This window comes from Pagrus pagrus (assembly GCF_965226575.1).
Source record: "Pagrus pagrus genome assembly, chromosome: 3".
Lineage (NCBI taxonomy): Eukaryota > Metazoa > Chordata > Actinopteri > Spariformes > Sparidae > Pagrus > Pagrus pagrus.
In genome coordinates, this window is record NC_140187.1 from 17264635 (window position 1) to 17277718 (window position 13084).

Below are 13084 nucleotides of genomic sequence, written 5' to 3' on the forward strand. Positions count from 1 at the left end.
TAGTGAGTCATGAGGCCTTTATTGTATGACTTTATATATTCCATATAATGTGGAATTCTTGTATGCACCCTGTATTTATCTGATTAATGAGCTATATGTTTCAGAGAGAAAGAAAATACACAGATCAGCCACAACATTAAAACTGACTGAAGTTAAAAGTGAACATCTCGTTGTAACACAATGTTCCTCTGGGAACCCTTGGGTCCTGGCATTCATGTAGATGCCACTTGACACACACCACCCAACTAAACTTTGTTGCAGACCAAGTATATCCCCTCACAAGGGATCACCTCACTAATGTCTGATGGCAGTGACCCTCACCAACAGGACAATGAGCCCTGCCACCGCAAAAACTGCTCACGAACGATCCAAGGAATGTGACAGAAAGCTCAAAATCTCAACCCAGCCTCCAAATTCCCTAGATCTCAATCTGATCAAGCATCTGTGGGACGCCTCAAGTGCTACCCACAGAGGTCCCACGTCGCAACCCCCAGGACTCAACTGATCTGTCCAATGTTGCCAGACACCACAGGGTACCTCCTAAAGTCCTGTGTCCAAGCCTCGATGGGTCAGGGACAAGTCTGATCCACGGTTCGGCCTCCACAGATTGTAATTGTACCACAGATGCTCTCAAATTACTATGCATCTTTTAAATTTCTCTACTGTGAAAGAATATAATTCAATTGTCCAAATTACTGTGGAATGGTAGCTAACTCATGTTCAAATGAAAAAGAACAATGACTACAGTACTGTGAAAGTTAGATTTATTTCATCACCAGCCATAACTGTTAGCACAGACAGTAGCCCACAGTCATAAATCTTGCTAGTGTTTTACCACAAGTTCAGTCTTGTCGACACCCACGTAAGCTCCCTTTATAAAACAAAAAGGATGATGACATCCTGCAGTCTGAACAGTGTCAAATAAATACAATTGCAGTTATAGTAAAAACATATAAAATCAATTAGGACCAAGTAAGTGAGCAACAATGTGTAAAATATTTCCACATAGCATAGACATTTAGTTTTTTTTCCTTGTCATGTTTGCAAATTGCACTTGTATACACAAAACACACAAAGCAGGCTTATTGTTTGCAGACAATGGACTCAAATGTTTACAAAAAGTAGTATTAAAACAATGACATTAAAAAAAACACTCCTTCATGAATAAAGTTTATGAATACTATTAACATCTGACCTTAACTTAGACATCTTTAAATAAGCTTGGCATTAATACTTTTCCTTAGTCACAACAAGCATACTTTTAATTTGTAACAGCTCTGCCATGTGTACAAAGGAGCAGCCAAATTATACAAAATCTAGTTAAGACCCTGAATATGAAGCTCCATATTTGCAGGATTATATAGTGAAAATAAACAGGAGATCTATGTGGCTGTCAAAAAGGCACCTCTAAATCTAAGGCCAAAAGAAAAAAAACCAAGGCAGAAAAACGTATTTCCTCTCTTTTGTTTGATTTCAACCAGCTGGATGAAAGGTCTGGTTTTAAAAGATTAAAAGAATAATCTCTGATTTTGTTGCTATGAAATAAATACAGATAAAACATGTTGGAGTCACTTCAAATGTCGTCATGAATCTGTCAGATAAACATGCACATCCAGTAAAAACATTGTGCGATACTTGAAACATTAGTATGATTTTAGAAAGAAAGGGGAATCACCTAAGTGCTCAGTCAGGGTAACACAGGCAATGAGTAATCAGCACAACACCCATCTTGATTCTTCCTCTTTTTCAGTAATGATAGTGGTGCATATTGTTGGAAGACTGAAGGGACTGCAGTGGGCAGCTGATGCGATGAGTCATTCTTTATGCAGTCAAAGGGTTTTTTTCTCCACATACGTGTTTTGGCACTATAAAACATACTGTTGGATTTATTCTTGTGTTAACGATAACATGAATCGGACCGTGATTAGAAAGTGAAGGAACCAGGAGCACAGGTGACTGTGTCACAGACACTGACGGACCTCCTTAAGGACACTTGGCATCATAGATTTACTGCAAATGGGAAAGATAAAACAGGAAAATCACATTTAATTGATTGTTGATTGAATTTCAATTTCCACTTCATTAGTGAGATGGAGTTTATTAATAAAGTAAATTAAAAGTTAGCAGTGAGGAAAGTTAGAGGCTTGCAGGAAGCAGAGGATTGAGGTGTGTTATGCATGCAGGCGAGTGAGTCAGTGAGTCACTCAAGACAAAAAGACAAAGATTTGTGTTAGAATAAGAGTGAGGTAAAAAGTTTAATGTAAACTTGAAAGGAAATAGAGAATATAAAGAAAAGCTTCTTATTTGTAGTGGAAAAACATGATTATTGTAGCAAAAACTAAAAATATTCATGCAGACAATTTAGTTTGTTGTTTTTGTTTTGAACCTAAATTCACAGTTCACAGTACAATCACTTATTTTTTTTGTTATCAATTTCTCACAAGCTGTTTTAGACCAGTGAGACAAAAAACAGTTGCACTGAGATTACAAAGAGATGAATTTTCCTCAAGAATTGAGAAGTTAGACAACATTTCTACTAGACAACATTTCTACTACAATTGTTGGGACTGAGGTTTAGGTTTGTATATCTAAAAATGTTGTCAGATTTCTGTCGTAACATATCATGTCATAAAATTCTAAAAATACAATATAAACAGTGTATAACACAAAACTAGTGACCTCTTGTGGCAAACTCTTCAGAAAGGCTACAACGCTTTGTCACCTCATGCTTTCTTCATTATGTGTAGCACGATCCTCACTGCAACCTCCACCCCCAAAATGATTCACCAGCACCCTAACATATTACAGAACTCAAACACTGATGAAGACTTGGTACTTTCCATGATCAATTATACCTGCTTATACTTGAATTTGAGGGATGCAGCCTGGAATCAAATGGCAGTTGAATTAAAATTAGCACGTAGGTTTCCAGTTTCATGTTGTTCTCGGGCCAAATGATATAAATATCTTACGGAGAATAAGACTTAAGCTCCATGCTTGGATTTATGCTTTCCCTGTGCCAACGGAATAGATTCTATATATTAATTTTATTCTGAAAACAACTATACTATAGCGTTAAGAAGTATTTCTTAGTGTGATATAAATATTTTATTAGATGAATAATGGCTACAAAAGCAGAGAGCATAGTGTTAGACAAAATGAGTGCATGCAAAGCCTTAGAGAGATGCAAATCCTGCAAACGTAGATATAAAAGTTTTAAAAGGCCAAATAAAACCTTGCAGAAGAACCCAGGGCCTCTGCTGATGCTTTGTAGCTCAGAATAGGTTCTGCAGTACAGCCTCCAACTTACATGATGGTTGGAAGCGGCTCCCTTGCCCTTTGTTTTCCCCTTGCCTCCTGCCGCTGTGGCGCTTTTGCGACGCGCCTGCTCATGGTCGAACTCCAAGTCCTCCAGGCGCTGCGTTAAGGCCAGCTTCTGCTGGATGGCCATACGCAACAGAGAATTCAGGGTCTTCTTCTCATCCTCAGCAGCAGCCAGCTGCCTCTGCATGTCGTCCAGCTGGGTCACATACTCGTCACACCTGAGAGAAAGCGAGGAATAAGAAGAAACGAGAGATGCACATTATTTCCAGCAGGTGGAGCAATGAGCCTTTGAAGTGCTGCTGCTGTCACATGTTTTCTCCATTCCCCAGACAGCATTTTCCAGATGGGAGGATGAGTTCCCTGCTAGCTGACTCGCACAAGTATTACATCAGACTGTTCCCACAATGCTTTGTGTCTTTCTCGCAGACATAGACAGACACTCAGGCAAAACAGTCATGCAGAATATGCACGAAAACTTAGAATTTTCTTTCCACTACAAGAAAAAGATGCTGAAAAGAGGCAGAATTGACGGGATCTAAAGATTTATATGTTTGATATAAATTATTTATGTTCCCTCTTCCTAACAAACACAGTCGTACATCATGGTGTGAGCCCTGGACCACCTCGCCACCAGGATGTAACATGATGGTTCATTTCATGTTTGTCAGGAAAGAAATGTAAACCGATGATTATGTATAATCATACCTTGTAGCAAACATGGCTCGAAGAGAGGAGAACGTAGCAGCATCCTCTTTCAGAGCCTTTAGTTCATTGCGGAGCTTCATCATCGTCTCAGTCACCATGCCCTTCTCACTGTCGTACTTACTCTTCAGGTTGGCCAGAGCAACCTCAGCCGTCTAAAGGGAAGAAGATCTCATTATCATTATCTATTTCATGCGTTTCAGGTCTAAACTCAGTGGTTATTTTAAGCTAAAGCCTTTTCTATTGGACAGTTTGAGAAACAATGAACATCCTTCCTCAGAGAGACATACACAGCAGGCATGCATACACACACTGAGTGGTGTCCTGACCTGTTTGTTGGCCTTGAGCACAGCTCTGAGCGTGGCGATCTGTTCCCTTTTGGTGCTCAGCAGGGACTTCAGTTTGAGGATCTCTCCCATGCAAGCCTCTTTGTCCTTGTCTGCCACCGTGCTCAGCTCCAGGTTCGCGAGTCTCTGACGCGACAGCTCTGTGGTGCGGTCCACTGCCTGCTGCAGGTGGCAGATCTGGTCCCTGATGATAGCTACGAGGTTATAGATGTTCATGGGTTCTGGCCGATGCTCTGGAGCAGGAGTGCTGCTGGAGTTAGACTTTTTCATTTCAGTCTCACTGATCAGCCCATTAGTGAGAAGCACTGAAGACTGGTGCTCCTTCCCTTCTTGCCCTCTTCTTACTATGGCCTTGCCTTGCTTGTAGTAGTCGAGCATGACACGGTTAGGGGTCTCATTGTTGCACATACACACGTGGTTGTAGAGATTGGCCAGCTCTTCACTGAAAGTTATGAGCTCATCCTGGGCCACATTGAGGCTGCCGAGTGATTCTCCTGCAGTTTCACTGACCAGACGGAGCTCCTTCTCCAGGCGAGCCACTTCTGCTTTATCTGCCTGGCTGGTCTTCTCCAGGGACGCCAACCTGGACCTCAACTCATGGACGTCGCTATCCAGCCGTGCTCGCTCGTCTTCATACTGGGTTCGACACTCATCGTACTTTGCCCTCACAGTCTTCAGCTCCTGCCTCAGCTCCCCAGCTTCAGACACGGCCACGGTGTATTTACACTGCAGGATCTCCGGTCCGTTGATGTCCAGCTCGTAGTAGTCTCCGTCGTCATGGCTGTCCCGGTCTTTTTCACTGTCGAGGGCAGACTGGCGCTCCTTACTGGCCTGAAGTTTCCTCATTGCGCTGAGGTTCTCGGTCAGCCTGTTGACAGTCTCCTTTTGCTCAGACACAGTACCATAGGCCTGTTCCAGATGTTTCTGGCTCTCCTGGAGAGAGTTGATCAAGGCCATCTTCTCCCGCTCCACCTAACATACAAATGTAAAAATGCATAAGCAATTGATATAGCCATAGATGATCGATAACCATGTAGATACACTGTGAGCAACATAGATTCTTCTATTCTCACATGTAAGGACAGTTAAATCTCAGACTGTGTCAACTGTATAGCTCTTATGCAGTAACATTTTGAACAAACAACATGTTGTGACATTGGCAAAATACATCAAATAACTTCAGAACCAACCCTAAACTTTTAGCTAAAGTGTAATCTGCTTTTGAGTGACTGTGTTACAAACATGCCAGCCTGCAAAAAGCATCTCATGGTCTTCATACCTGCCCAAGCTGTTGTTTCAGTTTCTGGATCTCGGAGATGTTGAGCTCACTCAGCAGGTCGTCCACCAGGCTGGGAGCAGGCTTGAAAGCCTCTCCTCTCTTGTTTTCATCACCTTCGCCCATTTTGATCAAGCCATTTTCAAAGCCTCTGATCAGATCATCGTTGTCAGGCTCGGTGGCGGCAGAGGAATCATCATGGGTTTTTAGGTTGTCGATGGAGATGTTGAAAGAGCTGTTGTACACAGAGCCGCCGATGGTCATATAGTGGGAGAGCTCCTTGCGCAAGGTGGCCTTTTGCTCACGCTCTGTTTTAATCGTTTCCAGGGCCTCTGTTAGCTGTCGCTCAGCGATTTCTCTCAGACGCATGGCTTCCTCCAGCTGGCTGTGTAGGCACTGGGAGTCCTCCTCCAGACGGCGGATCTCATGCTTTAGACCTTCATATTCCACCTAAGCAGATGGTAAAAATATAAACAAGGATGTCAATTTTCCTCAAATGATATGTGTCCACTGTCGTTTCTCTATTAGGCCTCAAATCTATGTAAAACCTGTAAATTAAAAAAAAACACTTGTTTTGATGAACAGGAACCATGAACCAATGATTGTGTGGTTATATCAGAACCACATACATTAATATACCTAGTTTGAGGCATAAAAGGGTGACTATTTTTCAGGATTGTGATGTGTAACACAGTGAGTGTCAAGTTCTGTCTTCTTCAGCTCACCTGGTTCTGTCTCAGTACAGACACTTGTTTCTGAAGAGAGATGTTCTCCTCCTCCAGCTCGCTGTAGTCCTGCAGCAGACGAGCCTCCCGCACCTTGTACTCTCTGATGTCATCACGCAGCTGACCACGCTGCAGCTCTGCCAGCTCTGAGCTCTGAAATAAAAATAAATGTTTATTATCACAGTTAGAAAAGAAAAACAACCAGGCTGTGCAAACTACATCCTTACAACTGTCTGGCCACTGTGAGAGAAATGAGGATCAGGGTGTCAGCATGTTTCACATATCACAAGGTCAAGACTTTGGCAGGCAAATGTAATGACGGAAGGAGTACATGGTCCACTTACCGCTCCATGCTACAGAGACAGAGCCCTGGCGGAGGACATCCTTTGTGTCACTCACAGCGGAACATTACATCATCTTTCCTGCTGGTTTCACTGCAGTCCTGCTAACTGACCCTCCCCCCACTACAAGCACAAACTTCGACTCTCTCACAACTCACCCTAACAACTAGTGGTGATGGTCTGGGCCCCATGTCTTCGTCAAAACTTCCATTAACTTTGCCTCTTTCATCCTATTTACATTAAATTGTAACTGAGGCTCAGCACAAGCCCTGTGAACATGAATGTACTTGAAACTAACAAATTCACATTTGATTTAGGGAAAGACATTTAAAGTTTCCACAGCTTTACCACATAAAAGGCTACTATTAAAAAAACACACGTAACTCAACACAGATGTAAGTGGTGGGGCTGTTTGTCGACAACGTCAGGTTAACATATCAGACATACACATAAAAACGATCTAGCCTATAAGATCAACGTGTCATTGATATATACGGGCTTTAAAGGTAATGCTGTGTAATAATCGTATAATGAAATGATCACCTCTCTCAACTCCAGCGAGATGGACGACAGGCGCTCATTTTCAGCCTGCACACCGCTGAAGGAGACTTTGGCCTGTCGGAGCTCATTCTGCAACTCTAGGATCTTCTGCTGGTACAGGGCCTCCTTACTGGCCGACTCCAGGATCAGTGACTCTTCCCTGCTTTCCCCATCTGCTGCCACCTTTTTGTGGGTTGAGTAAGCTTGTCCGAAGGCCTGGGGAAACACAGGAAGAACAAACATCAGGGGCAAAATACTGACACACACACATAACCACAAGTACGAGCAGGATAATCACTGGTGATAAGATAAGGCTTTGCTTATCCAAACAGGTTTTTTTAAATACCTGGGGGCATGTCATTCACTGCATTTATTACTGGTCATTTATACCTCAGAAGACCTTTAAGTCACAAGTGCTGTGTCACCCTTATATCATGATGTAACTCCATGGCATCCAGCATGGAAAAAGATTGCAAGCACTGACTGACTTTGAACTGCATCACTCTGTCATATTCATTTGACAAGCTGGAGACAACTGGAGTCTGCTGTCTGCCAATCCACATTCGGATACCAAAGAAAAAAAAACAAAAAACATTTTATTCAGTTTGATCTGTCTTGAAAATCTGACTCCAGACTACCACAGCATCGTCAGTGGAATAAATGATTAGCTGACCAAAAGAAAATAAACTGTTTTGAGAATGTGAGTGTGTAGAAAGTACAGATATTTGTGTTAAAATGTCGAGATTAAGAGTAAAAAGTTCAGAAAAATAAATAGACACCTGAAAAATTGACTTAAGTGCAGTAACAAACTATTTAGTCTTTGTTACTGCCCACCTCTGCAGACATTTATGTGAGTTTTGCCATGACTGCCCTTTTCTTGATACAATAATTCAATCAGAGTGACTGTCACAAGCCCCGAACAAACCTTAACAAAATAACTTGAAAATATTTTCATACTACAGCGTTCAATCACGAGTTAAGCATCACTTGATCACATCACAAGTTCTGCAAAACGCTTCCTTTCCTTATACCCAAACGTTACCTTAATTTAACAGCTGATTTACAGCACTTGTTTGTGATATGCAGCTTGAAGGTTAGAACTCCCAGACATCTCAAAAAAGAACAAAATTCATGATCATTTACCAAAAATCTATCAAATAAATCTTAATGTACTAAAACTTAAAGACAAAAAGTCAGTTATTTTTAATTCTTATCAAACCTAATCCCACATTGCAACACAACTCCAGAAAATGCAGGGGGAACTGACGACACAAATGCATCGACTCTTGGGTCCTATAAAAATCTTTCCATAGCGGAGAGGTGGGTCTAATGGAGGTGGCTATGATTGTGCTTAGGCTTAAGTTAAGTTGACAGAACTTACAGAGTTAGGACAACACATTAATAGTTCATAGGATGAACAGGCCGATGTCAGATTCTCACAGTCAACTGACTTAAAAGCTTTTAGACATCCAGCCAACACACACAGACACTGAGCTGAACTGGTGATGTAACAACTCCCGTCCAAGAAAGTCCTGAGAGCCACCACAGAGCTGAAGGTCTCCACTGGCATCTGACCCCGCCTTTTATTCCTCAGTAGTTTCCAGTTAAACAAATTTGTATGTATAACACGTGTGGTCAGTCGTGAGGGGAATTGATCTATAGCTTAATGAGCACAGTGAGCGCTGATGGATTGTTTCTTTTCCTACATCAGCCTCTGTGACACACTCGACTAAAGAGAGAAGCAGCGCTCAGAATCATGAGATACCAGGAGAGTGACTCCAACAATGAGTCAAACAATGAGTCAAACAATGAGTGGACTGTGATCTACATCGTGAATTAAGCAATGCGGACAAAAATCACCATCAACGTACAACTGAGAATAAGTCAGTGGAAGACCCACGGAGGACACACGTCAGTTCCTCATTCAGACTGGACACGTAATCGATTGATTCAGTGTGGGAATTTGATGGTTTTCCTTGTCATACACGATAGTAATCTGATTGCATTTAAGATTTAGACTGTTGGTCAAATAAAACAAGCGATCTGAATACATGACCTTGGGCGGTGGGAAATAACGGGCAGCTTTCTCTATTTTGTGACATTTCATAGACCCAACGATTACTCGATTAACTGAAATTATAAACAACTGAATAATCATTTAGAAAATAAGCCTTAGGTGGAGCCCTAACTGAAAATTGGACTCAATCAGTATAACAATAGTAAAATGTTGTGACATCTAGAAAATAAACAAAGGCTTTTTGACAGCTAAGGAAAAGACTGACTACTCTGAGTCTATCTTGTTCTTTACTCAGAGCAGTGATCTCACGATATTACACTTTTATGGCCTTCTAGCTACCAGAAATACCACACAGTGAAGTATCCGAATACACTAAATTATTAAGAGTGAGCGGCTATAACTGCTGCATGCTGACGCCAATGTGGAAGTGGTCTTAAGACACAGTTCCTCTAAAGGTTTATAAACTAGATGCACGTAAACTCTGAAAACAGAAGGGAAAACCCAAGTTCTCTCTGGAGACACAGTCAACATTTCCCACAAGTTAGGATCTCAGTAGCTAATGTAACTTCTTCTTATGTCTTTTGTTGAGGAAATTTTTAAAAATCACTGATTTATGAAGAAGATATAAAGACCATATGTATGAAATTGTACATTTTGACCTGTGTTTGTTTAACTGACCGGTGTCTTGATCTCAGTTTTGCCCACGCTCTTCCTCATCCACCAATTTAGCAATTTTTTGTCCTCAGATAACTGTCTCAGATGGCAGCAAATGGTACACCCAAACTTCAAACCATCCCTTCAGAAATCAATGGCTGATGTCTCAGATTACCATATTAAAAAAGAAAGGGAAGGACACAGCATTTGCTTAGTGAGAATTAAATTACTCCACAGGTGTCAGGCTCATAATGGAGGCGAGGAGAGATTCCCTGACAACAGCTTGGCTTAAAGTCATAACATCTTAATGCTGAAATGAGCTGGGTAAAACGAGTCTCGGGCAGCTGAATTCATTAATGATGACAGATGAAAACCTCCTTGCCTTGTGAACTAAGGTCTCTTCTTAACTATACTGACAAATCCCAAAAGGTGGCAGCTAATAAGCAGGAATTCACAGGCCAATTAGGACGATATTTAGCATTTTTCTGATTTGCGGTATCGGTGCTTTTTGAGTCCGCTTGCCAATAAAATAAATTATATTTTTTAAAAGGCAATGCTTTGGCTATGATTCAGCAACCGTCCTTTGTCTGAAGTCACCTCTCTGCGGCCTCACTACTCAATGTCCCATCCACAACACTATCTGCTTGTTACATGTCACAAGTAAGTGCCTATGAACCCTGAATAATCTGAACCTACAAGGTAATTAAGCAACAAAAGTTTAGGGGTTGACCAATATGGCTTTTTCAGGGCAGATACCGATACTTAGAAATCAAGACTGGTATCAAATACGTGGGACTGATATTCATTTGCAGTAAAAATTAAACTCTTTGTGCCAAAATTTCGAACAAAATGATGGAATAAACATAAGTAAAATTTTGTAAAAGTTCAGTTCTTAAGTACAATTTTCAGGTACTTTACCTGTATCTCCATTTTCTGCTTCTTATATATCCTCTCCACTACATTTATTTGACACATTTAGTTAATAGTAACTTTGCACATTCAGATTATTCAGTGTTTATAGGCTACTAATTCAGATTATTAATCGCATATTGTTGTAGGTGGGACATTGGGTAAGAGCATGTTGCACATTTTAAACTTAGTTCATTTTATCGGCAATCTGTCAGAAAAATCGCAGGGCCGGTAATCGGTGTATCTCTTAAAGTTATCAGATAAATGTAGAAGAGTTGAAGTATAGAGTAACAGAAAATGGAAATTCTGAAGTAAAGTATCTCAAAATGTTACTTTAGTACAGTACTTATGTGAATAGTACTTAGTACTGGTCATTCTCAATTTTCACACCATGGCCTTCACTTTTGCTGCCTATGTATATCGTATCCAAATATTGATTGACGATCACTTTGATTACTAGTTATCAGTATGGGGCTTGAAAAAACAATATCTGTAGATCCTTACTCGGGATCCACAAAAAACACTGAACGGCAAAACAAGTTTGAAACACATTTATTTTCTACTGCAGCCTGACCCTTCCAGCTACTTTTAGACCCAATAAACCAACACCAGGTTGGCCACATAGGCATGTAAATATGATACACTCTTGCAGCTGCAGACGTCTGATTTGAAGGCCTTGATTACACAGCAAGAGGAGCAAGTGCGGGCAAGAAGTTACTGTACCTAAAAGAAATATCAATCTGTATCCATAAATACCAGGAAAGCATTGAGCCATAATGTTTATATGCTTATATTACGCAGTCAATAGCAATCTGTCACAAGCTTACAACCAAGAGTCGAGCTAATTAATATACACTTTATGGCACTTTAAAGTTATGGCTGAGCCTCAGAGCAGCCTGGATCATGATTGATAGCTTACATAATGTAATGATGGTTCTGATTAGAGACTGTTTGTCTGAGTGTTTACCGCTGCTGCCCCAAATTAGTATCTCTTAACGGGCTGCTAATAGGGCATTTTATACATGGCGAGCGTCCACATTCAGACACCAGTACCAGTACATGTTGTAAGGTGTCTGTCTGCGTGGCTATGACCCGAGGTTACCTCCTTCAGCTGATCCAGCTCATGTCGGACCGTCTCGTACTCCGTCTCCAACTCATCAAATCGCTGCTTGAGCTGCTGTTTCTCTTCCAGCACCGCCAGCCCGTACTCCGCCGCCTGGATCTTCTCGTGGGTCGTCTCTCGGAGCTCCCGGGTGAGACGCTCGACCTCGACTCGAAGCCACTGCGGCCCGGCCTCTGTCACCAGTACCGCTTCGGCATATTCCTGCTCCTCCATGGACATCTTGGTGAGCCTCGCCGACTCACAACTGTAACGGGACCCAGCCCTGGCTAACAGGAGCAGCAGAGAAAACCACCGAGACCGCAAATCACTGCCTTCTTTGTTTGAACCGCATTGTCAGGACTTAAATGGCGTTTAGTTCATTTTGCCTTTTCCCGCCACAGACTTCGACAATGCTCAACCTAGACGACACTTTTGTCATTCTCGAGGAGTTTCTTGAGCCTCTTCATGAAGCTGACGGAGGAAACTTCAGTTGAGATCATCGATTGGAAAAAGCTGCCCCTGAACGGCATTCAAATCTGTGTAAATGGGAAGGGAAATGTAGTTTTCAGTTGAACGTGAGAATCCCAACGTTGGCGTAGCCCAGTAAGCATATTGACTTCAAGTACCAGAATGCATTGCGCAGGTTTAGCTAGGATTCGGCAACCTCCTGCAGATGTCAATACAACACTGCCATCTAGAGACGTGTTAATGAACTACAACCATGTCAACGAGACAGACACTGTGCTTAAATTATTAAAGACACAGTTTGTGTACATGGCTGCAAAGATACTAATTTTCATTATTAATAATGAAATATTTTCTGACTAACTAATTAATTTTGCATGTTAAAAAAATCATCCCATTAGAAACTACCAGAGCCTATTTTTATCTGACAAACAACCCCCCCAATATTTAATTTTAAATTATTTTAATGCCGAAAAGCAGGGTGGGGTCATCAAATATTTGATATTTTTCTATAATGTAACAACTTACACGATTAATCAATATCCAAACATTTGCAGATAAACTGACTGTCACAACATTAATTAATTAATTGTCTAGATAGATAGATAGATAGATAGATAGATAGATAGATAGATAGATAGATAGATAGATGGATGGATAGATAGATAGATATACTTTATTG

General features: G+C 41.3%; 1 protein-coding gene across 1 annotated transcript; it reads right to left on the reverse strand.

Moving 5' to 3' along the window:
* Positions 1-747: 747 nt before the first annotated feature.
* Positions 748-12478, reverse strand: LOC311255077 (protein bicaudal D homolog 2-like). The gene is made up of 8 exons (XM_084349255.1): positions 11938-12478; positions 7259-7471; positions 6375-6527; positions 5653-6099; positions 4356-5345; positions 4030-4181; positions 3311-3542; positions 748-2010 (listed from the first exon to the last, which is right to left on the reverse strand). Exons 1-8 carry the CDS (start codon positions 12175-12177, stop codon positions 2008-2010), a joined length of 2430 nt encoding a protein of 809 aa, XP_084205381.1. The 5' UTR covers positions 12178-12478; the 3' UTR covers positions 748-2007.
* Positions 12479-13084: the final 606 nt, after the last annotated feature.

What these genes read in the sequence shown, in the direction of transcription:
- LOC311255077 (XM_084349255.1), bottom strand. Translation starts at nt 12,177, where the DNA reads ATGTCCATGGAGGAGCAGGAATATGCCGAAGCGGTACTGGTGACAGAG. An exon ending in CTGTACTGAGACAGAACCAG is followed by an intron (nt 6,100 to 6,374) that starts GTGAGCTGAAGA and finishes CCATCTGCTTAG; the next exon opens with GTGGAATATGAAGGTCTAAA. An exon ending in TGCTCAAGGCCAACAAACAG is followed by an intron (nt 4,182 to 4,355) that starts GTCAGGACACCA and finishes TCTTCCCTTTAG; the next exon opens with ACGGCTGAGGTTGCTCTGGC.